At 38.3% G+C, this 24650-nt stretch overlaps 1 protein-coding gene across 1 annotated transcript in view; it reads right to left on the bottom strand.

Annotated features, from left to right (window-relative positions):
• Positions 1-22507, bottom strand: part of LOC128015731 (beta-1,4 N-acetylgalactosaminyltransferase 1-like) — a 30871-nt gene extending 8364 nt beyond the window's left edge. The window contains exons 1-10 of the mRNA XM_052599812.1: positions 22343-22507; positions 9296-9424; positions 8840-9062; positions 7377-7553; positions 7095-7201; positions 3841-3878; positions 3568-3748; positions 3345-3443; positions 1173-1360; positions 944-1084 (exon numbers count right to left, since the gene is read on the bottom strand). Coding sequence (XP_052455772.1) covers positions 944-1084; positions 1173-1360; positions 3345-3443; positions 3568-3748; positions 3841-3878; positions 7095-7201; positions 7377-7553; positions 8840-9054 — 1146 coding nt within the window. The 5' untranslated portion in view covers positions 9055-9062; positions 9296-9424; positions 22343-22507. The remainder of the gene's footprint in view (positions 1-943; positions 1085-1172; positions 1361-3344; positions 3444-3567; positions 3749-3840; positions 3879-7094; positions 7202-7376; positions 7554-8839; positions 9063-9295; positions 9425-22342) is intronic.
• Positions 22508-24650: the final 2143 nt, after the last annotated feature.

The raw sequence follows: 24650 nt of genomic DNA, 5'->3' as shown, positions 1-24650 counted from the left end.
GAAATCGCAACATCGGCTCAGGAATACTTCCAGAAAACATTGTCTGTGAACACAATCCACAGTCCCATTCACCGTTGCCGGCTTAAACTCTATAGGTCAAAAAAGAAGCCATATCTAAACATGATCCAGAAGCGCAGGCATTTTCTCTGGACCAAGGCTCATTTGAAATGGACTGTGGCAAAGTGGAAAACTGTTCTGTGGTCAGAGGAATCAAAATTTGAAGTTCTTTTTGGAAAACTGGGACGCCAGGTCATCCGGATTAAAGAGGACAAGAACAACAGAAGTTGTTATCAGCGCTCAGCTCAGAAGCCTGCATCTCTGATCGTATGGGGTTGCATGAGTGCGTGTGGCATGGGCAGCTTACACATCTGGAAATGCTGAAAGGTATATCCAAGTTCTAGAATAACATATGCTCCCATCCAGATGTTGTCTCTTTCAGGGAAGACCCTGCATTTTCCAACATGACAATGCCAGACCACATACTGCATCAATTACAACATCACGGCTGCGTAGAAGAAGGATCTGGGTACTGAAATGGCCAACCTGCAGTCCAGGTCTTTCACCCATAGAAAAAATTGGGCGCATCATAAAGAGGAACTATAAGCCTGCATTAGACAAGAATGTGACAACATTCCTATTCCTAAACTTGGCAACTTGTCTCCTCAGTCCCCAGATGTTTGTAGACTGTTATAAAAAGAAGAGGTAAACATGGCCTTGTCCAAACTTTTTTGAGATGTGTTGATGCCATGAAATTTAAAATCAACTTATTTTTTCCTTAAAATGATATATTTTCTCAGTTTAAACATTTGAAATGTCATCTATGTTGTATTCTGAATAAAATATTGAAATTTGAAACTTCCACATCATTGCATTCTGTTTTTATTTACAGTTTGTACAGTGTCCCAACTATTTTGGAATCGGGTTTGTACATTGACTTTCTCACCAGGTCAAGTGTGGTTTTCTCCAGCACATCCACCAGCTTCTCCAGCTTTGTGTTGGTAGTAAAAATAAAGTCATCATCCACCCATAGCACATATTTGGTGGTGACCTGTGACACGGCCAGATTACGACCAGCAAACCAGCCCTGAAACATAGACATACATATTCAGAACCCATCATAGTGCATGTAAACACATAAATAAATGTGCCATCAACTCAACAAAGTGACCCACCTTTCCGAAGGGCATGATGTAATGTTCAATATATGGGCCTGATACTGTTTTCGGGTGCTCACTGTCATCTGCTATCACTATTGTAACTGTTGGATAGTACTGGCGTATGCTGTCAATTAAATCTTGGAGCTTGTCATAGCGCAGGAAGGTTTTAGTTGCTATGGTCACAAGAGCACTGATGTTATACTCTGAAATCAAGCAAACAGAAAGTCAAATGTAAATGAAACATGTGGCTTTAATTTCCTTACATTATAAATAACAACTAACACTAAAATCACAGAGTGAAACATTATTTTGCCATGAGGAAGTGTAAATGTGCTGACACATCTAATATACAAAGAATAAATTGAATTGTAGCAGCATCTCACTAAAAAGGGTATTAAAGGGATAGTTCACCCAAAAATGTGATTAATAACTCACCCTCATGTCTTTCCAAACACGTACGACCTCCGTTCATCTTCGGAACACAGTTTAAGATATTTTAGATTTAGTCCGAGAGCTTTCTGTCCCTCCATTGAAACTGTGTGTACGGTATACTGTCCATGTCCAGAAAGTTAATAAAAACATCTTAAATGTTAGTCCATGTGACATCAGAGGGTCAGTTAGAATTAGTTGAAAAATCAAAAATACATTTTGGTTCATGAAGATCCGGTTACATCGAGTAATTAGTTTGCAAACTGGATATCACTAAACTTCAGTGTTTCGAACTCGCTCACAATAGACACGGAACAGAAGACAATGCTGAATAAAATCTTGTTTTTTGCTATTTTTGGACCAAAATGTATTTTCGATGCTTCAACAAATTCTAACTGATCCTCTGATGTCACATGAAGATGTTTGAAGATGTTTTTCTTATCTTTCTGGACATGGACAGTAAACCGTACACACAGTTTCAATGGAGGGACAGAAATCTCTCGAACTAAATCTAAAATATCTTAAACTGTGTACTGAAGATGAACGGAGGTCTTACGTGTTTGGAAAAACATGAGGGTGAGTCATTAATGACATAATTTTTTCGATGAACGAACCCTTTAAGTAATATTCTTTTTTAATTTATAACTGAAATGTTGATGTTATCTAATATACAGTCAGGGTTTCACAATAAGTAACTTACATTTTAATACAATATTGTCTATGTTGACAGTTTTTGCTTGATTTGCTTAACAGCAAAACAGTCACACGTTTCTGGGCAACACACTGGTGTTTCATTACTGAATGATTCAGCGGTCCTTTCATAAAGACATGCACATGTTTCATTCTTGAATGAATCAACTGTCTGAATGAATCGTTTGAATGAATGCCTCAATGACTCACACATTAAGACAGTCACCTGATTCCACCTACTGGTGGTTTACTTTCATGTTTAAAAGTAGCTTATCTTTGCAGTTTTCCAAAATGCTACATTTCAGCTTCATTAAACTGTCTGTGTATATGCATCTAAATGCCACTTCAGCTGTTTCTGTTTCTTCTGCAAGGAAAAGATACTGATTATATTTTATTGGTAACAACCCTTAAGTATCTTATTAAAATACGTACAAATAAAAATGCCCTTTAAATAGGTGAAAAATGACCTGGAAATTGATTTAAATACATTTTAATATGCAGTAACTTTAGTCATATAAAATCGTAATTTTCCAACAAAATTGTGGCCAGTGAAAATCCTGAGTGGCTAGTTACTTTGGAAAACCACTTGCCACAGTGGCTAGTGAGCAGACAAGTTAATGTCAAGCCCTGTATACAGTGATTTTGCAGTTAAAATGTGGTGTTTAACTGGAGTAAGGTAGTGGAGGTGCTTGTACACGTGTCAAACACTATAAAGGGGTGCACTAAGTTTGCGAACCACTGTGCTATAGGATTTATTAATGTTATGAATTCACTTTTATTGTTGTTGTGTTTTTTTTTCATGTATTTATTTATTTTTTCATTTTTGTATTTTATAATTGTATTCAATTTCTATTTCTATTTAGCTTTAACTTATTTTTATTTCAGTTTTAGTTTAAAAAATGTCAGTACTTCAAAAAATTCAAATCCGGGGCAACGATTATCTTTTTCATTCTTTTTTTAAGGTTTTCATCTAATATTTATATTTTATTTTATTTTAATTTAAATGAACAAATAAATATTTTTGATAGCTATAGTTGTAATAAACAATGATAACACTGACGTACTTACCTTGATCTCCATCAGAGCCTGTGTTGTAGAGTTTGGGTGTAACTCCATGACGGATCTTGATGGTAAACAGAGCTTGATGTCCTTCTGTATCTAACTGCACTGAATCACAAACACATAAAAACTACAGATCAACATAAAGATTATCCAGTCCTGAGTTTACTTGTACATTTGAGATAACTAAGTTTTTTTTTTTTTTTTTTACAGGAATTACCCAGAAGCTTACCTGTGTCAGCTGTGCTGGGGTGGAACAAAGTGTTAGTATATGTGATAAACTGGAGCTGTCGATTCAGACTGGACAAAAGGCTGCTGCTCAGGGTCATGTGCATCTCGCCATCACCCTTGACCTTTACCCCCTCCACCTCTGCTGCCACATTAAATGTACCAAGAGATGCTGAAAAGTTCAGCTACAAAGAAAGATGAAAAACATAGTGTCCAGGAAGCATCCATCACACAAGGGCACAGAAAATCGAAAATAAATATTCATGACATCACTTACAGTATATTCATCTTGGGGCAGCTCTTTTAAGGCCAAACCTGAAACACATTACAGATATGTATTTAGGGACGGATTTATCTCTTATCATGACTTAGGCAAAATAAATTCTGGGGCCCCCCCTTCCCTATTAAAATATAATATTACCACCCAAAATAAAAATAAATTGTTATCCATGGAAACCATTAGTGTTCTCATTGTTCATGTTTTATTTGAAGACATTCGTCAGGTTCTAGTCATTAAAATGCTATTGTGTGTAATACTAATTTATATAATCTTAAGCTTCCTGTTGGTCACTATTAAATGTAATTTTACAGCCAATAACAGAGGCTTGAGCAATTGATGTGGAGATTATGCTAGTACAGTTATTAGAGAGAGATAGGTTAAGTGTGTGTGAAACCTCTGTGAGTCTGTGCATCTCTAAACAGTATTTGGCAGCTGCATTTCCACTGATAGCAAAACTAGATGTTTAACTGATCGAAAAAACCACAACATTGCCACTTCCACGCTGAGAAATGGCATGTTGCTTTTCAGCTGCGAAAATATTTTGATAAAGTCACAAGGGGAAGTACTAACAAGAAGTTTCTGCGCTTAATTTCATTGGAAGAAGTTAGTCATTTTTATTATTTAGTTTTTTTATATTTCTTAGTCAATTTCTTTTTTCATGTGCCTGGCTATGCATATATCTGGCCCTGCATGTATTGTGCTCTCCACATGGCCGCATTAACAATAGGGCTAGGTGGGGCTTAAGCCCCAGAGCCCGAGCAAGGAGGGGGCCCGTGATTGGCTGTGGAGCAGATTGACCACTAGCCATCTGATTGCCAAAGCCTTACCACGCCCCCCAAAAATTAGCTCTGTTATTTAGTGGCACTTTGCCGTATATTCAATGCATTATCATTGAATCATTATCATTAATATTATAGTGACCTTTCACAAAGACCCGACTCCTTTAGTTACTGTGTGACAAGCCAGGCCACTCTCATGAGGCACACACATCATGTTCTCACTCACGCAGTGAAAAATACATCGCAGGGGCAAAGACTAACCAAACACTGAGTGATTACGCGCTGACATACAAGAGAGAGCTCAGAGCAGCTTACTGGGTTGCCAGACTCCAGAGGCTGATATAATGGTAGGCGATGCAATCATGTGGATTTTTAAAACTCTAATATATTTGATTAGAAAGTGATTATATTAATTAGAGATAAAAGAGTGCAGGTTTAGTCTAACATTCCATATACATCTCCCCAGTGGTCCCGCTTGTTGTGTTCCTGTCTCTCGCTCCCTCATAAAGTGTCAATCATTTCTGATGAGTTTCTTAATAAGATATCTGGAGGAGGGAAATAATAATAATTTAATTAATAATTGTTTTTTTTTTATTATTGTTCTGCACTGGAAAGAAAGTTAATTATAATGGAAGTATAATTGTATAGAGATATTTGCACTACACTTCCTTAAAATGTTGTCTAATTAAATTACAAATATTTTTACACTGGAAAGAACGTTCTAGAAGCCTTAATTCTATTGAATAAGTTTACACAAGGCTACAGAAAACTAATGTGTTTATTTTTCTTCAAATGCTTCAAATGCTATTCTATAAATATATAGGGCTAATAAATTGTATTATAATATGCTATAATGTATTAAATATATTTATCTACCGGTAAATGTATCAATTAGTTTCCACAATATTCACCAGAAGTCATTATTTCAATTTCAAATTTTCTTCTGTGGGGGCATGTCACCGGGAGAGAATTAATTTAGCAAATGCTCGTTTTTAGACCATGGTGAACTTGAGACGGTTTTGCACAGGGCACATGAGTTGAGCTCAGACCCTGAGGTCTTAAAGTGACAGAAGCTGCTATTAAAGCTGCTGTCGCCATTTGTGTCAATGTTAATCAAACATCAGAAAAAAAGTAATTTAATGCCCTTGACTGAATCACTTATGTAAAAAAAATTAAGAATGAATGGTGAATTTATAATGAAAACTATGTATTGTATATTTGATATATATACAATATAATATTATTCAGTGCTTTAAGTTTTTCAAGTAGCTATTTTCTTAATTGTATATTGTAAAGGAATTGGCCACTGTTATTCTGAATGATTCTAGATTATATTTATGTAAAACAACTACAGCAGTGTTTTAGAAAAAGGCGTTTTTTCTCCCTCTATAGTTGGTGACCTAAAGTGGTGGGGGGGCCCTGCAGTAGCTCATAGCCTCGGGGCCCAGTGACCTCTTAATGCAGCCCTGACTGTCCAGCCTCAATAACTAAATGAAAATGCACTCAATTGCCTCCTATTACAGTCACAGTCCATTCAGCAACTTAACAATGTGCTCTTTTCAGATCTCAGTCGTAAGCTTTTTATTATTATGATGCAAATTGTTACTGCAATTCTGAAAAAAAGCAACCAAGGCTCTTTGGAAGTACAATACAGTGGCTACATTTCTGCAGAAATGTACACACATTCCACTGCAGTTTCTAGGAGAAATGAACACTACTGGCAGTTAAAACACCAATAACTTCTGTTCCTTTTGATTCAAATAATTATTTCGGGGGCAGATTATCTTATGAATAAAAATTATATATGAATAAAGCCTTTTTTTTGTGCAGTTCCTTGCCCAGTACTGCATTACTATTACGTTAACATTTTTACTATAATGCATGATTTATAAACAGGTTTTGTCTGGCAAGAGGAGAACTGGCCACCCGACAAAGCCTGGTTTCTCCCAGGTTTTTTTTTTTCCATTTCTGTCACCGGTGAAGTTTTGGTTCCTTGCCGCTGTCGCCTCTGGCTTGCTTAGTTGGGGGCTCAATTTCTGGCAACATTGTTGCCTTGACTGCACACTGTTGCCTTGGAGCTGCTTTGACACAATCTGTATGTGTAAAGCATTATATAAATAAAGGCCGCTTAACTATAAACAAATACATTTTAACAGTTGCATCACAATACTGTATGTGCTGTTGAATAAGCCTGCAATTGAGATAACTGATATAGCTTTTAGTGCCTCTTGTGGATCATCTAAAAAAAGTGCAGCAAAATGGACCTTAAGCAATGTTTTTTTCTGTAAGGTTTAGTAGAAATGTAGCCACAGTGACACATTTCCATTGAGCATGGGCTGCAGAAAAGTCAAGTATTATCAATTATACTCATTACATTAGCTTAAAGATTTATTATTATAATACTAAGTCTCATCACTGTTCTTCAGTAATATGGTAATACATTAATCTTACTAGAAACAGAAAGTGTAATACCTGGTATAAGGATAGTTTTAAGTGGCCGAACCTCCACACCCTGGGTTGGATACTGCAGAGGATTGTTAGCTTCAGCTACAATCAGCAGATCAGAAGGGGTCTGTGACCTATACACACAAGGGTTACAATCGTAAACTAAAACTAAAACCATAAAAAAGAACTATTTGCAAGATCAGACATAGTCTGTCATATACACAGTTTTTTTTTTTATAACATATATATGATTTATAAACCAAACAACTGAACATTTGCACTGGCATACTGTATAATTATTAAATGCACCTCATCTGAAAGCTCTGATACTCTTTGGCACGCCGTTTCTTCATCTCATGGAGCTGGGAGGCCTGGAAGGCAGTGTGCAGCGGATGGGCAGACACTCTGGGGAACAAGAGCTGAGCAAATGGCAGGTTGACCCCTCTGCTGTCTCCTTCACAAACACAGCCATTGCGAGCCAAAAGCCTTGAGGTAGAGGAGGAGAGTTATCACATGAACAACCTGTCAATCTCTAAACAGAAGGAAACCTTTTGCATCCCCCTGAGGTGACAAAAGACAATGTAGGTCTTTGTGTTTTATGTATACTGTATATAAATACATAAACCATTTTCAGAGTTAACAAAATAGATTCATGTACAGAATTTAAAATGATGTTTAGAGATAAGTTTTAGATTTCAGAACAACTTTAATTTGGAGCACATACACTACAGTTCAAAGGTTTGTGGTCATTAAGATAACTAAGGTTAATTAACTATTGTATACAGAAAGGACAATTTAAATAAATCAAAAATCACAGTAAAGACATTTACAATATTATAAACAATATTTCTATTTAAAAAAAAAATGTTTTTCTTTCGAACTTTCTATTTATCAGAGAATCCTGAAAAAAATTTATTCAGTTTCCACAAAAACATGATATTATAAGAATGTTAATATTTCTTAAGAATGTAGTGACTGCTGAAAAATCTACTTTGCTATCACAATAAGTACATTTTAAAAAATTATAATAAAATAATAAATTGTAGTTAAATTTCACAATGTTACTGTTTTCATTTATTTTTCATCAAATGAAATAAAAAGAAAAATTATAAAATCTTACCTACCACAAGCTTTTGAAGGATTGAAATAAGTAGTTGTTAAACGGATACTCCACCCCAAAATTACAATTTTGTAAATAATTACTAACCCCCATGTAGTTCCAAACCCATAGCTTTGTTCGTCTTGGGAACACAATTTTAAGATATTTTGGATGAAAAATGGGAGGCATTGTGACTGTCCCATAGACTGCCAAGTAAATTACACTGACAAAGTCCAGAAAAGTATGAAAGAAGTCGTCAGAATAGTCCATCTGCCATCAATAGTTCAACTGTAATGTTAAGAAGCAACGAGAATACTGTTTGTAAGCGAAGAAAACAAAAATAATGACTTTATTCAACTATTCCTTTGTCAACACTCTCCTCTGTGTCTTTCCACATCACTCCAACTGCCTACGCTCTTCTGTATCAGCCACGTCACAAGGATGCGCCGTTTTCTTTCAAATCAAAGCAAAAATACACTTAGAAACAGTGCATCCTTGTGGCTCAAAGACGAACAAAGGTTTTATGGGTTTGGAAGGACATGGGGGTAAGTGGTTAATGACAAACTTTTCATTTTGGGGCGGAGTATCCCTTTGAGAGTTGCAGGTGTTAAAGCCTCTACTTGAGCTGATGTTTCATAGAAAAACATAAATCAGTTTGTGAAGACTAACTGACCTGGCCACACTCTCCCTCACTCGGTAAGGGATGGTGCTAGTGCTGGGATCTAGTTCGGGAAGTCTCTCCTCCAGCATCCGCTCAGCTCCAGGACCTGGTCTGTACCGGACATCCACAGTGCTGTAGACCCGAGTGGGCCAAGAATGTAGCACTGCCAAAACCAGCACCACTGATGCTACCAGAGCTAACAGCAAAGTCTTACGTAGGGAACGCATGCTACAAGCTAAAACAGAAACACAACAGTGTTGAAACTTCATTCAGTGTTATTAAATTAAGTTGTATAAAAATGGTTGGGGTTCTTCATGTAAAACTTCACAAATTAGCAATCTCTAAAGTCAAATAAGGAAGCATTAACTTCAATAAAATTTTCTAATTAGGCTTCATTTAATTTCCCTTCACTTAATAACAATGTGGGGGAAAGCACTTTAGTAATTCCAAAAACAGTTTTTCACATACTCTATCCAATCAGAGCGAGAATTACAGCAAGTAGCCATTACTGCTCCTAAAGGTCCATGGTGCTGACTGGCTCAATCTTGATGTCCCTTACAGTAGCTGATGAAGCTGACCGAAGGCTCTCTCCGTCTGCTAAGGTAGAAAAGAAGAATTGCATTAATTTACTGCATTTATCACATGAATCCAATGTACATAAATTCAATTACATAAAAGAGTCCAATATTTATTACATGAATCCAATGTACATAAATTCAATTACATAAAATCATCCAATGTACACTCTTTAAAAAAGGTTCTTTATGGGATTTGTGGTTTCAGGACTAACTTTTAATATCAATTAAATATTTCCACCACACAGAAGTTTCTTTATAGTGGAAAAAAAATATATATATATATACTTTAAAAATGTCTTTCTCACAAAGGAAAATGGTTTGTTTAAGAACTATTCTCTCAAAGTTTTTTGGTTTACCCAAAATAATGCTCCTATGGCAACGCTACGAAAAATCACTTTTGGAATCTGTATTTCTCCCTTTCACACAGAGCATTGATCCTTTAAAATTGCCAGAGTGCCTTTTGTGTGAATGCAAACACATCCTGGGAACCTTGTAACATTGTAGAAATCAGTCCCAGAACGTTCGTGTGCACAAAAGGCTGGACCAATGTGATAAGGGGTGTGCCATGGTGATAACACACATTGTTGGTGGTTTTAGCTTTAAATGTCTCCTTCACTCCACCAACTGAAACAGAAGAATGAATCGTAAATGATGACTAAAGCTGAGGATGTGCTGTGGGGTTTGTGGCAGGGCGGTCTGAGGTTGGAGCGATATGTTGATGATGAAACAATCTGCTGCGATCTTCCAACAGGTGATTTTCCTTTGATCGAGTTGATTAATCTCATGCTATTCTTAAATCGTTTTGTTTGCTTTGTTAATTTGGAAGTTGAGGAAGTAAGGAAACTTCCCAAGCCTCGTCACCCAACTCTCCGCGTTGCGTCTACCCAGCTCAAACCACGCCGAGATACTCCATATACCTGTCACAGTGTCTGGTTTGTGTTCCCTGGGTAACCACTAGATGTCTTCTGTTCTTGTGTGGGTATCGTGACAATACCACTATAACGGCCTAAGTCTCCTGATCCGCCGTGGACACCTGAGTATCTTGATCTGCCCTGAGAGAGAAATATGCTACACCACCTGCCAAATTTTTTGATTGATGGCTTTGACCTTTTAGACCCTGCACCCTCCCCCACCCCGACCACCCATGTGGCTTTGACCTTTTGTTGTTTACCCCTCCCCCACCCATGTGGATATGACATTTTGGCCTGTTAAAGGATGCAGCTGTTGTGACGACATGTGATATTGAAAACTTGCTTTCAAATTTGCAGATGATTCTGTGGTTCTGGGCATAATTTCCAACAACAATGATACTTGGATGAGGTAGAGAAATTCACATCATGGTGCCAGGACAATTATGAATGTGAGTAAAACTAAAGAGCTGATTGTGGCATTCAGAAAGAGACAGCAGCGGCCTTATCAGGGACATCGTTAGGCCTATTTTAGGGGGGCTGAAGCCACCCCAAAATGTTCCTAAGCCTCCTAAATGATAATAAGAATCAATACCAATTTGATTTATAAATAACCGTATCTTTATTAATATTTAGGCGCAACAAATGATATATTGCCAGCAACAAGAAATCAGTCGGAAGATGTACGGAAGAACAAAGAGTTGTGGTGCAAGAGACCGTCTCGTTGCATTGTTGTGAACTGGCAGCCTTCAGAGCGCTGCAAGCAACTGGAGGATTCATCTCGTCTTTTACCGACTTTGTCGCTAGATTTAGTGACTTTTCAGACCCCCTTAGCGACTTTTTTCCAAAAAACGACTAGCGACAAATCTAGCGACTTTCTTGGACAAACATTATTTAGTCTCTGAGACTCTTCAGTACATCGCACAAGCGCAAGCTCAAAGATATTTTAGCAGAGAAAAAAAGAAGCAACCGCAGGAGAATGGCAGGCCAGTTGATTCTGAGGGAGCCGGTGCGATTGAGGTCAGTAATAGTCTAAGGATTGTTTTGTTTTCTTCTAACAATAGACATCTGTTGGCAGGTCGAGGACCTCACTTGGACTACCCACATTCAAATACAGGTTAATAAATCCAGAAAAAGGCTGTACCATCTGTGACAGCTGAGGAAATTCAGGGTATCACCGGCAATCCTGAAAACTTTCAAGAAGGTCCGGTTACATCGAGTGATTCAATCGCGAACCGGATATCACTAAACTGCTGTGTTTTGAACTTGCTCACAACAGACCCGGAAGAGAAAACAATGCTGAATAAAGTCATAGTTTTTGCTATTTTTGGACCAAAATGTATTTTCGATGCTTCAAAAAATTCTAACTGACCCTCTGATGTAGAGGTCTTCACAGTGCACCCGAGACCCGTCGACCCAGGACCCATACGGGTTCGGGTCTATATTTTAAATACATATTTTAAACACAATCTGAGCTGAACTGTCACATGAATGTTTTCTATGACGCTCAAATTGCGTTAAAGCATATTTTAGGTTGATCCAGCTAGCACGAATGTGCGCTCTCGAGCGCGTTTCAAGTTTCTATGGCAACCAGTGAGGGCATAATGAGGGGATTAAGCTTGGACTTGGAATAACGAGAGGAATAACATGGATAACTTTCTTGTCAGAGGATTGTAATGCATCACAGGCAGTCAGGTAAAAGGAAGAGAGATTACGGCTCCTTAAATTAGGTAAGACAAAAAAAAACTGTATTTTTCGCAACAGGTTTATTTACTTGTAATAGCAATTTAAGGTGGAATATGTGACAATCTGGTCCAGTCGGGTCTGTGTCTTCCCGGCGGGTTCAGGTCCAGCTTTCAAATAATATACGGGTCCGGGTCCGGTCAAGGTAGGCATTTCTCGGATCTACACAGGTCCGGGTCCAGCTTTTGAAATATTAGACGGGTTGGTTCAGTGTAGTACATTACAGGTCTCTTTCGGGTTCTGGCATGAATTTTTGGACTCGTGAAGACCTTTACTCTGATGTCACGTGGACTACTTTGAAGATGTTTTTCTTACCTTTCTGGACATGGACAGTATACCATGCACACAGTTTCAATGGAGGGACAGAAAGCTCTCAGACTAAATCTAAAATATCTTAAACTGTGTTCCGAAGATGAACGGAGGTCTCACGGGTTTGGAACGACATTTCATTTTTCTGTGAACTAACCCCTTTAAAGAAGTGATGTGACATACAGCCAAGTATGGTGACTAATGGGCTAGGTGCACAAGATGGCGCCGGTGAGCTTCAGCGATGTGAGTGTGTCCATACTTACTTTAATTACCACATACCACATTCAACCCACCATTTAGAAACGAACGGTTTGTTACCAGTACAAAGATTATTATTATGCCATATGGGGGTAGATTCACAGTAGAGATTTGAAACTCCCATAATCTTTTCTGCTGCTTTCCAGATTTTTATAAAATGACTTATAATTGGGCCAAACTCTTCGAGCTCTTTCTTCGATACCTTAGTAAAGGATAAATCTTGTAGACGTAATGGGTAAATAATATTAGCTTCTAGGGCCCGCCATGGCACAGGGGAGTCAGCCTCCATCCAAGTCCTAAGTGGCCTCATTTGGTATGCAAGATAATAGGAACAAAAACCTGGTAGGGATAAGCCACCATGAGGTTTTAGCCGCTGCATAGATTTAAGTCGAATTCTAGGCCTTTTATTATTCCATAAGAATTTTGATACTGCTGTATTAAGCTTTTTGAAATAATCAATAGGTGGTTCCTGAGTTAACACTGAAAATAAAAAACTTACCCTTGGATGTATGTTCATCTTAATAATGGCTATCCTACCATGCAGCGCCAAGCAGAGTGGAGACCAATACTTGTGATCTTATCAAGGAGAGACTGATAGTTCCACTTGGAGATGCAAGATAATGAAGGAAAAACTCTAATTCCAAGATAATTAAACTGGTCACTAACAGGAATCATATTAGGTAAGCCTGAATCTCTGATTTGGCAGCTAGACTGAGGGGCAGAATACTGATTTGCTCCAGTTAATTTTATAACCGAACAGTTGTATCAATGTACGAATGTATCAAATAATTTTAAGCATTCGTTAAGCGAATCTGTGATGTTTGATACATACTACAAAAAGTCATTGGCATAGAGTGAAATTTTATGGGACGTATTCATACAAGCTGTATAGGAGTCTGCTCGTTGCACAATTTGAAAAAGCCTACGTATATTGTCTGCCGCAAATCTCCCCCTTTTAAAACCTGATTGATCATGGCTTATCAAGTCTCCTACACATCTATTCAATCTTAGAGCCAAAACTATTACCATCAGCTTGGAATCTGTGGACAGAAGGCTAATTGGCCTATAACTAGAGCATTCAAGTGGGTCCTTCCCTTTCTTCAGCAGCAAAACTATTAAAGCTGTGTTTTGGTCCCTGTGTAAAGCACCAGTTTCTAAAGCAGTTAAGAGAGTTGAGAATCAAGGGTGCTACTATATCCCATAATATCTTCAGTAACTCTGGGGGAATCCCATCTAACCCAGGGGCCTTATTAGTGCTCATGGAATCCAGGCCCAATTTTAATTCCCCGACTGTCAATGGGCTATCTAATATACTGCGTTGAGAGTCATTTAATTTAGGAAGATTTAGATGTTTAAGGAATAAATCAAAATTAGTTGGGTCAGTGCTGGATTCGGAGGTATACAAATGTTTGTAATAGGCTTCAAATGTCCTATTTACATCCTTAGGTTGATTATATACTGTACCCTCATGCCTTATAGCTGTTATACTGGCCTTAGGTTCAACATCTTTCAACCTCAAAGCCAACAGCTTAGAAGAGCGCTCTCCATGGAAATAATAAGAATGTCTTGTATGATGAATGATGAATTCTGCTCGATGTAAATATATAGATTTTAATTCTGATTTAAAAACTTTAATTTTTTAGCTTTAGATTCGCTAAATTTACCTTTTAGTTCTTTCTCTAGTAAACTGATTTGATTTTCTAATTACATTTACGACTGTCTCTACGCTTTTTATTAAAGGATGAAAAGCTTATACATTTACCCATAATAAAACATTTAGTGGTTTCCCACAATATCTGGGGGTTAGAGTCTGAATCTTTGTTGATCTGCAAAAACTCTTTCAAGGAGTTGAGTAGTTCAATCCACAAATGTACAGTCTTGTAATAAGGAGGTGTTGAGTCTCCAGCGATTGTGTCTGGAGCCCAACGATACTGCGGTTAAAGATGTAATTACTGGAGAATGATCCGATAAAAGAAGCGGCAGAATATTAACTTTACTAATAAAGGGAATAAGAGAAGGGGACATAAGTAAATAATCAATCCTTGAATAGCTCTTATGACGAGCTGAAAAAAATGTATAATCCTTAACACTGTCATTTTGTAAATGCCAGATGTCACATATGTTAGTGTGCAGCAAAAATGAATTAAAACACCCAGAAATTATTGAATCAGCCTTAGAGGCATGAGATCTATCAACACAGTATTAAAATCGCCCCCTTGCACCACAAGACAGTCCTTATAATTGAGAAATCAAAATTACACTTAAACACAATCAGCACTCCTTTAGTTTTGTTGGTGGCGAAGAGGAGCATATCACTTTAAAGTATCTATTTTGAAAGCGATGCACGTCAGCTGCTTTCAAATGAGCCTCCTGTATAAGGGCGTGATGGACATTTTTGCATCTTAGGTAATCTAAACATTTAGTTCGTTTAACAGGGCTATTTAACCCATTGACGTTCAACGACAATATATTTTTTAGCCATATATTACTGAGGAAGAGTAGACCAGCCAGAACTGAGGCGGGAAGAGAAGATAGTGGTGATCCCCTGGAAAGGTAACGGTGATCAAAACAAATGCATACACGTACATGTTTATAAACATACAATCATTACATATAAAAAAAACATGCATAATACAGGTTAAACTTACTTGGACGGTCTTGGGCATAAAACAAAAGGCAAATCAAGAACAGTAACAAAATGGGCAGTATGCAAAGAGTTGGAACGCACTCTTCTACCTGCCCTGAAGTAACATTATTTTAATACTCGGCCAATTTAGCAGTGCGGCTCGTCCGTCATCACCCAACCCGGTCATTTTCCGGACGAAAAAACACTAACATTTTCTCAGTAAGGTCCTCCATAGGAACTGCAGATTCGTGTTCATTCACCTAAGATTCTCGTGACGCCGCCGATACAGCTCCCTTCAAAGAAGATTTTACGGTGGGATCCAGATTGAGAGCGAACTTTTCAACCTCCGCTGGTGTCTCAAGAAGTGAAATCTTCCCTCGATGAGTAACTTTCACAACGCGAGGTAAAGCAAAAAGGACGTTATTCCCAGCTGAGTTAGCTTTTTTCTCGCCGATGACACCGCTCTCCTCTCCGAAGTATGGGTGCTGTAGTCTGGGAAGAAAAGCAGCGGCGTTCCCATATGAAGAATTATTGACTCATAATTATTGAACCTAAAGCAAAAGGTTTCTTGTCCATATCAAGGCTGTAACTTTGAGAACAATGTTTATTCAACTACTAAGGCACATAAAAGTGAAGAACATCAAGACCACAATAAGATGGCATTCAAACCTGAAATTGTGTCACATAATGAACGTGAGGAACCTTCACCTCATATAAATATTCAACCCGAGGATAGTGCCCCTGAAACTGATGAGGTTGAGTTTGAGGTTACTGAGCTCAGTGAAGATGTGGAGAACTTGGAGAGTCAGTTGAAACATAATGTAGCTGCTCTTTTTCTGAGAATGTCATCAATTCCTAACATCTCTGAAAATGCCCTGCAAGAGCAGATCAACCAAATGTATGTGCTTTCACAGCCATTGTTACATACATCTGTTGGAAAAATACTAAATCCACATTGTGGAGATGTTGAGGACTCTTTAATGAGTGAGATAGCTAAAGTATTTACTGAGAATAATTTATTCCTGAAATTCATTTCTACTGGGGGGTCATTGTCAACCACTAGCAAGCGAACATCTTACAGTACATTTCAAAAGAATTCTCAGTGGTAACGCCTGTTGAGTTTGTCCTAAAAAATGACAGGCAGACAGTTGTGTATATCCCCATACTAAAAATGCTGCAGACATTACTAAACAATGGAGACATTTTAGATAAGGCCATGTCACCTGAGACAAATTTGTCACAAGGATACAGATCTCAGAGGGATGGTTCCTGGTTTAAAGACAATTCTCTCTTGACAGAGGAAGAATTCAGGATTGCTCTTTACTTGTACATATATGATTTTGAGGTGGCTACCCCTTGGGAACCTCCAGAAAGAAACACAAACTATGTGCCATTTACTGGGTACTTGGAAATCTACACCCTAAATATCGCTCCTCTCTTCATACCATCCAGCTTGCTGTACTTTTCAAGGTCAGCAGTCTCAAAGACCATGGTTATGGTGAAATTCTCTGCCCACTCATTCAGGACCTTGTTTTTCTTGTTTTCAGTTAGGAGCCAGCATAAAAGCCACAGTATTATTTGTTGCATCAGATAATTTAGCTGCCCATTCTTTGGAAGGGTTCTTTGAAAGCTTCACTGTAAGTCAGATGTGCCATTTGTGTATGGCCACACGGGAGGAAATAAAACACAAGGAAGTGCAGACAGGCTCATTTCAACCAAGAACAAAAGAAAATCATGATAGAAAGGTGCAATATGTATTGTAGGATCCTACCATGGCTCAACAATATGGCTTGAAAAGAAGCTGCCCACTTAGTGAAAGCTTGGAACATTTTCATGTTGTTAATGGTTATCCTCCAGATCTTGTTCCGGCTGAACTGGCCTTGTGCTTGGAGGCACTAATATCAAAGTGTTACTTCTCACTTGATATCCTGAATGTGTCTATTAAAAAGTTTCCATATACATTTTCAGACAGAGCAAACTAACCCCAGCTCATCCCAAAGAACATTGCTTCCAAAGAAACAATTGGAGGAAATGGTCATGAAAATTGGACACTCCTGCGCCTTCTGTCACTACTGATAGGTCATTACATTCCTGAGGGGGATGAAACCTGGGAGGTTTTAATGAACTTGTAGTGGAATTGTCAGTGTCTGCAAGCTTCTCAGAGGAGTCAGTGTGTTTTTTTTGACTGCAAGATTGCAGAACATAGAGATATATTTCAGAAGGTTTTCCCGAACAAGATGATACAACAGAAGCTCCACTACATTGAGCACTACCCTCAACTAATTCAAACTTTTGTTCCATTGTGTGATGTGTGGACAATGTGATTTGAAGGCAAACACAAGTTCTTCAAGAAAGTTGTGGGTCACATTCACAACTTCAAGAACATACCCCTTACTTTAGCTGTCATACACCAGCATATGATACCCTTCCATTTAGCTGCTACCTCCTTTTTCAAGCCATCTGTTGAAATTAACAAAGTGAAGTCTGTAATTGTTGCAAGAACTGAAGAACTGTCTCTATTTCATGAATAACTACCAGAACACAGTCCTTGTAGCAGCTTCTGTTTGCATGGATGGCATTAAGTACAGTGCTAATATGGTTATTTCCATTAGATCGTGCTCAGGGCTCCCATATTTCAGACAAATAGCAAAGATTGTGGTGATCAATACAGACATAATATTTGCAAGCAGACTCATGACATCATGGTACAATGAGCATTTTAGAGCATACGAGCTCTGTAGTAGCCATTTGTCCATGTTCTGTGTCACTAAGTTGTATGAACTAAATGATGTTTTGCCGATTTCACTTTACAGAGTTGGAGACAAGCAGCTTGTCACACTTGTCTGGCACATATGGCACATATGATGCTGAGTGAGTCAGTTATCAAAATGGACCAGGGGTTGTTGCTGAGAGTCATCATCGCTGAAGATGATATAAGGAAGGAAAGAGCTACAGTCAAAATCATCCCTCTTGTGACTCTCCATTTAACAGCATTTCCATCACCCACCACAACATTAGACACTGAGTGCAGCACAGCAAACACTGAGATCCTGTCGACTGTTGGAGCATCACCATCGCTAAGACAACAGTGACCAGACTTATTTGACATACCTAATTTCTCAGTAGATGTTGAGTATAGGCTCAGACAAGCAGATCTTGCCTTTAAGAAAGATGAAACACGTATGACTCTACCACGAGATATGAAGCATGACATACTAAAAAAGATTGCTGAGACAATGTACCATTTCAAGGCTTACCCGGAAGATGATGACTTCAGCAGTGTTGCAAAAGCACTGATTAGCAAATACCCCTGCCTCACTGAGCCTGGACCACACAGATGGTATGGCTGGATAAACAGCCTTAAATTTAAGATGGCCAATTATCGCACAAAGCTTTGAAAAGCTGGATGTGAGGATGTATCAATCAATGGATGCAAAAGAAGTAAATGCAACCCAGAGGGAGAATCCTCAAGAATCTCAAACGGCCAAAAAGAGGTGAAGCAAACTACCTGCCTAACTTACCTGAAGGACATGATGAAACAAGCCTTGAAAATGCCAGAATGGTTCTAGTGGAAGAAATGAAGAAAAACAACCAAATGGCACTCTCATTTCACAAATGATTGACCAATCATTCCCACTACGCAGACAAGAAATTGTAAAAAGGGAGCCTGCTGTACTATAGACCATGGTTGAACGATAGCCAGCATTCTTCACAGAGAGACAGGTAAGTTATTTTGATTCTCAACCAATAAAATAATACCAATCAAAAATAAACTCAAGGTGTGTGGCTAGAAATCCAAACACTTGTTGGAATGTTAATATCTCTGCCAGCTCTCCATCTCTACCAACCCCTTCCCCCAGACTTCTTTGAGGCTCTGAACCAGAACTTTTCAAAACAAAGAAAAGGGATCTGTTGGCCAGAAACTCAGGGAGCTGATGCAGTACATGAGCTGGATGGTAAGTAGGTTCATTTTGCTTTTGATCTGTATGATAGTTCATCAATGAAGTTCTAAATGAGCTGATCCAGACCAACCTATTTTATTTCCTGTCTGCTTGTGCCTATCAAATTACTCTGTTAACTGGTCTTTTCTCTCTCTGTGTATCATTAGACACCAGACGTGACAGTACTTCGCTCTGTTGTTCTCAAAGACATTCCGATTTTACTCGGTGACGACTCCATTGAATTCTACAAGACCTGCTCTGTAAGTACTAGCACATAAGAAAAAGTTTGGTCTGCATGAAAATAAAACTATACCTGTGTTGACATAGAAGATGTAATTCTATCTGCTCGAAATACAATATACATTTTATACAGTGACTGGTGTATTTTGTATAGCAATACCTCCACAACTAATCTGAGAGTTATGTAAACAACCACTAAATAAAAATAAAATGTTCCACATAAACGTTATACACATTCATTAATTTCAAATCTAAGGAGTAGAAGTCTAGGTTGAAAAGTCAGTGTCACTGTTCAAGAATGTATAGACCTTGACGTATCTCCATAGCTTTAGTTTAACCATACCAAATATATTTTGTTTGCTTTATTGTAAAATCCAGTGTGAAAACATATTTAAAGCCATATTCTCTGATAACATTACAACACTAAAAATAAATGTTTTAGAATAGCATAAATTGCAATGCTGAAGAATGTGTGTTTTTGTAGGATACAGAGAGAGACGAGGCCCTAGAATGCATCACTGGTGTGCTGACAGTTGTCAGTGAAGATAGTCCTCACAAGGGTCAAAGCTCAGTGGACCTCCAGCCCATCTCCACTGCCATCATTCTGGAGGGAGGTATTGTCATGGATCATACGCTGTAAAAAATCCAACTTACAGTTCGTATTACAAACTCAGTTTTTAAAGTTAATTCAACAATTTAACATTAAAAAAGTTGAGATAATACAGAAATGTAAGTTAAATAGAAATTTAGATAAATTTTTCAAGTTAATATTTCAAGTTAGAACAACTAACAACTTTAAGTTGGTTATTAAATTGCCCACAAAGGCTGATGAGCATGCACAGTTCGATTGCTTTTTTATAAACAACACCATTTTAATTTCTCCTGTTTCATTTTCGAGTCACCTTAAGCGGTGTCCATTTATTCCCTCATTGTGATCGCTCTGGTAAGTGTAGTTCTATGTGTATCAATTCACAATATGATTTAAATGAAGTTTATTCACAATATGCGCTTTTGTACAACATAGGTGGCAGCAAGTAGTCAGTTAAATTTTCCCGCCTGGTCTTATTGTTTCCTCAGGTCAGACGTCGCCTAGTTTTCCTGCTTTGTCTTCGAGTTGCCTAAGAAGGGTCAGACGAGCGCAAGGGTTTTTTTTTCCGACAGTGCAATCGCTCTGGTAATGTTCTATGCAGGCTATGAGAATAATTAACAATAAGATCTGAATGGTATTTGTTTTTTTTAAGTAAGGTCAACTAATTAAATTTTACAGCCACAGATTTGCCGTTCTTGTCTTTTTGTATGTTATAGTAATAAATTAGGTTTAATCGTTTAATCACCACCACAGCATCTTGTCTCCATTAGCAACACGCACGATTTGTGTTGTTTGCAAGTGACGTCACAGGTAGCAGAGAGTGCAAGTAGCGATTGCAAGTGACATTGTTATTTAGTTTCTTTTTTCTTGTCTTCACAACCTGGCTTATGTTATAAAATGTTTAGAGATTCAAACAAAAAGTAATAAAAAATATTGAACAAAATAAAAAATAAAGACTGCAAGGGATGTCACTAGTGGAAGTGCAAGTCTGAGAATGCAAGTCTGTGAGTGCAAGTGCAAGTCTGCAGCCAGACCCTCTTGAAAATATCTGCTTGATAACTTATTATAGAGCTGAGAACGAGCCCAAATAAGCAACTACACTTTAGAAACAAGCCCAAAAAAACGTGACCTGCGACTACCAATATTTGTAAGCAACTTTGCGATGACATCACTTCCAGGGAGGCATGTTGTACACGCCCCTGTCCCTTGACTCCACCCCCACGTCAAAACAGTGCCAGAAAGTGAGAGGCGCAGGTAAATGAAGTGCAAAGGAAAAACGGCAGCGCAAGTTCAAACTAGACTGGCACACAAAATAAAAGCAGCGTTACAAATAAATTAATAGATATGACCATGGAAAATATGTATTGTAAAATCATTGCTTTCGCACTGTTTTCATTTTTGCAAAAAGCACATTTATTTTTCTCAATACTTAAATTTTAGTTTGCAAAACTTTATTTTCTTTTAGAAAACTGTATTTATTTATTTTTTTATTATTTATTTTGATAAAAATAAAAAGCGTCATATGGGACAGTCACAATGACCCCCAGTTTTCATCCAAAATATCTTAAAATTGTGTTCCGAAGAGGAACAAAGCTTTAACGGGTTTGGAATGACATGGGTTATGTGATTAATGACAAAATGTTCATTTTAGGGTGGAGTATCCCTTTAATTGCACCCACTAATAATTATTAATTAATAGCACTTTATCCAAGGTTATGAAGATAAAAACCATGCATAGCCCCGTAGAGTGTATAAGCCCAATGGATGCGACTTCCCTCCTAATACTGATGTGGTATAGTATATACAGAGGGCCAATCAATGTGCGGTGATTCCCAGCCCCCTGTAAACCATAGCCTACCTCACACAGGCCGCACAGCTGACAGCATGCACCATTGGCCTTCGAGACAGAAGCCATTCAAATCCATGGCAAATAGTGATTAGCCATTAAGGGACTTGATAATTGGCGATCATTGCCACTGTTTAATGCCCATTCTGCCGCCTGTACACCAATACAGAGAGAGATACCGAAGCCCCTTGGCCTGTTGTCGCCATATGTCTCATCATGCACAGAACATTCCATTAGGCAATGCAGAGCTATAACACCATTAGAAATGTTGCCTATCTCAGAAACCGAAACCCTTCTATTCTATTCAAATACCATAGAGTGAGTGGCGATCAATTTATTTTGCGGTGCATATTTAATCATATTCACTCAATCGTGCAGCGAAAACAAACAAATATGCCGTAAATGACTGATGAAAAAATGATATCAGTGCCAATAACAGGGTAGATGGACAACCAGACACGTTCAAATAAATCTTACCTGTAATGTCGCCACCAAGAGGGATCTCGTACCCTTAAAACACCCCCTACGCGATGGCCATGTGAATGAAAATAGCCGATTAATGAAGAAAATCCGATTGCATGGCATCCACCTCTGAGACAGAATGGAGGAGAGAGGAGAGGAGTCGGGCTACCCCCTCTGTGAATAGAGATGTAGGGCTGCGGCGCGCTGAAAGGCGAGAGGAGAGAGGAGGAGAGAGTGATGCGGCTGCACAACACGCGCTCACGCCTGCTGCGCATCTATAGTGTTTAGAAATGCTTAATTATCTGAATGGAGATTCATTTTGTTCGAAAATTAACTAGATTTCTCGTACATGTATTTACTCACTGGATATAACTCAATTAAATAAAAAAGTTAGGCCTATTTTGCACACCTTAGAACGTTGGTCAACCAATCAGATTCAAACATTCAGCGGCCCCGTAGTAAAAAGCAACATCATTTATATGATTATGAACATTAATAATAGATAATGCACGCTTTATGGACAGACATCATTTTAAGAGAGGCCAGGTGAAATTTCATGATAGCAATAATAATAATACTAATTATAAAAAAAAAATCTTGTCGTGTGACATGTGACCAGTGGCGTAGCAAGCTTTTCAAAAGTGTGGGGGATGGATGTGGTTTGTTTAAAAACAATAAAAATGATGAATACATTGACAGAGGGGTACAAAATGCAGGGCTTGAAGTTCTTGCAGCGTTGGCTGGGAAAAAATAACCCTACATTAAAAAAAATATATATAACATAAAAGGGGAGAAAAAAAACGCCCACACAAAGCTATTTCTCTGGTGGTATAAATAATGTAACAATTTACTGTTTTTAAACATTAAAATAATATACACTTTTCTTTCATAGTTCTTCAACAGGAATGCAAACAAGCTGCTGAACAATATCCAAATAATAGCAATTAGTATTAGTCTAAAAAAAGAAATATAATACCGAAAACACTTGACATGTCAACAAAACGATAACAGAACATCTTCTCAAACACATATCAAGCTTATTTTAAAAAACTCGAAAGCATAAACACTCATTCAAAGTACCTGGAAAAGGGAGACGTAAATAACCATAACCATAAGTTCCCGCCTCCTCAGCACGAGCTGACCGATAACACGCCAAGAGAGGCGGGACTTAAGGCAGAACAGCCAATCATCAGCCGGTCACACTCAAAGCCGGTGTCAAGTTTGAGAGGGAGGGGGGAGGAGGCAGCCGCGGCGACTGTAGTAAGGCGTTTGTGCAAAACTGCTGAAAAACTGCAAAAAACGTGCGGGTGTCGAACTCTCTCGCCGGGAAAAGTGTGGGTGTTAAAACCCCCACATCCCCCACGGGTGCGACGCCCTGCTTGTGATGCCTCTTTAATGAGAAGAGCTATATGTTCTCATCCGAAATACCATGTTTGTTTCAGATGAAATCGAAGTGTTTTAGCTACTCAGCTAATGATTTTGAAACTTCTTTCTGCATGAAAATACTTCTTGCATTCCTCATAGTAAAATTTATGATTTATTTAAACATTCTATAAATAAAATTAAACAGTTAATACAGTCATCAAAAATACAAATAAAAAACAAGCCAGTAAAACAAAGGAACAGACAAAATGAAAATAGATGCACCATGTTTAAATTTGTGCGAGATAATTTGTGTATGTCAAATGATTTAGCAAACAAGATATCTGCATATGATGCAGTTGTCTTGCATCTAATGAGGAAGCATCAACTAGTTTTGATTCAGTTCAATTTAATTCACATTATTTGTATAGTGCTTCCCCATGTAGAGCTCAAAGTGTATGTCCCGTCTCACACTTGTTGCCTGGGATGTTTTCAGCTCAAGGTAACCCACCGCTGCATCAGAGCTGTGGCACCCTTGGAAAACTCCTCCTTGCCTGTTTCAATCTTGCATCCCATTGCCTCTGACCTCCAGAAGGTAGGTAGTCACAAAAGATGCCTTCATCTCGAGTTAGAGAGCAGAGCTCTGTACGAGGGCAGCCTGGCTTTAGGCTCCTGGTCAAACTTGGAGCAACACTTAAGGCTCCAGGAGAATAAAGATTACATCCAAGACAGTTCAAATATTCTGGTCTGTCTTCGGCTGCGCAGAGGTGGACCTCTTCTTCTCAGAAGGCAACTTACACTGCCAAATGTATTTTTCAAAACAGCGAGATGCCCCTTCTTGGGTCATCAGACGAATCAGGGAAGTCAGATGCTCTGTTCTCCTGGTGGCTCCACCCTGGAGGAATCAGACGTGGTTCCCCGAGTTGATTCAGCTGCTATCGACAGCACGCTGGCCGATACC

The sequence above is a fragment of the Carassius gibelio genome, chromosome A6 (genome assembly GCF_023724105.1).
Source record: "Carassius gibelio isolate Cgi1373 ecotype wild population from Czech Republic chromosome A6, carGib1.2-hapl.c, whole genome shotgun sequence".
Lineage (NCBI taxonomy): Eukaryota > Metazoa > Chordata > Actinopteri > Cypriniformes > Cyprinidae > Carassius > Carassius gibelio.
The sequence above is the reverse complement of the archived record's forward strand: the minus strand, read 5'-3'. Positions and strand labels throughout refer to the sequence as shown.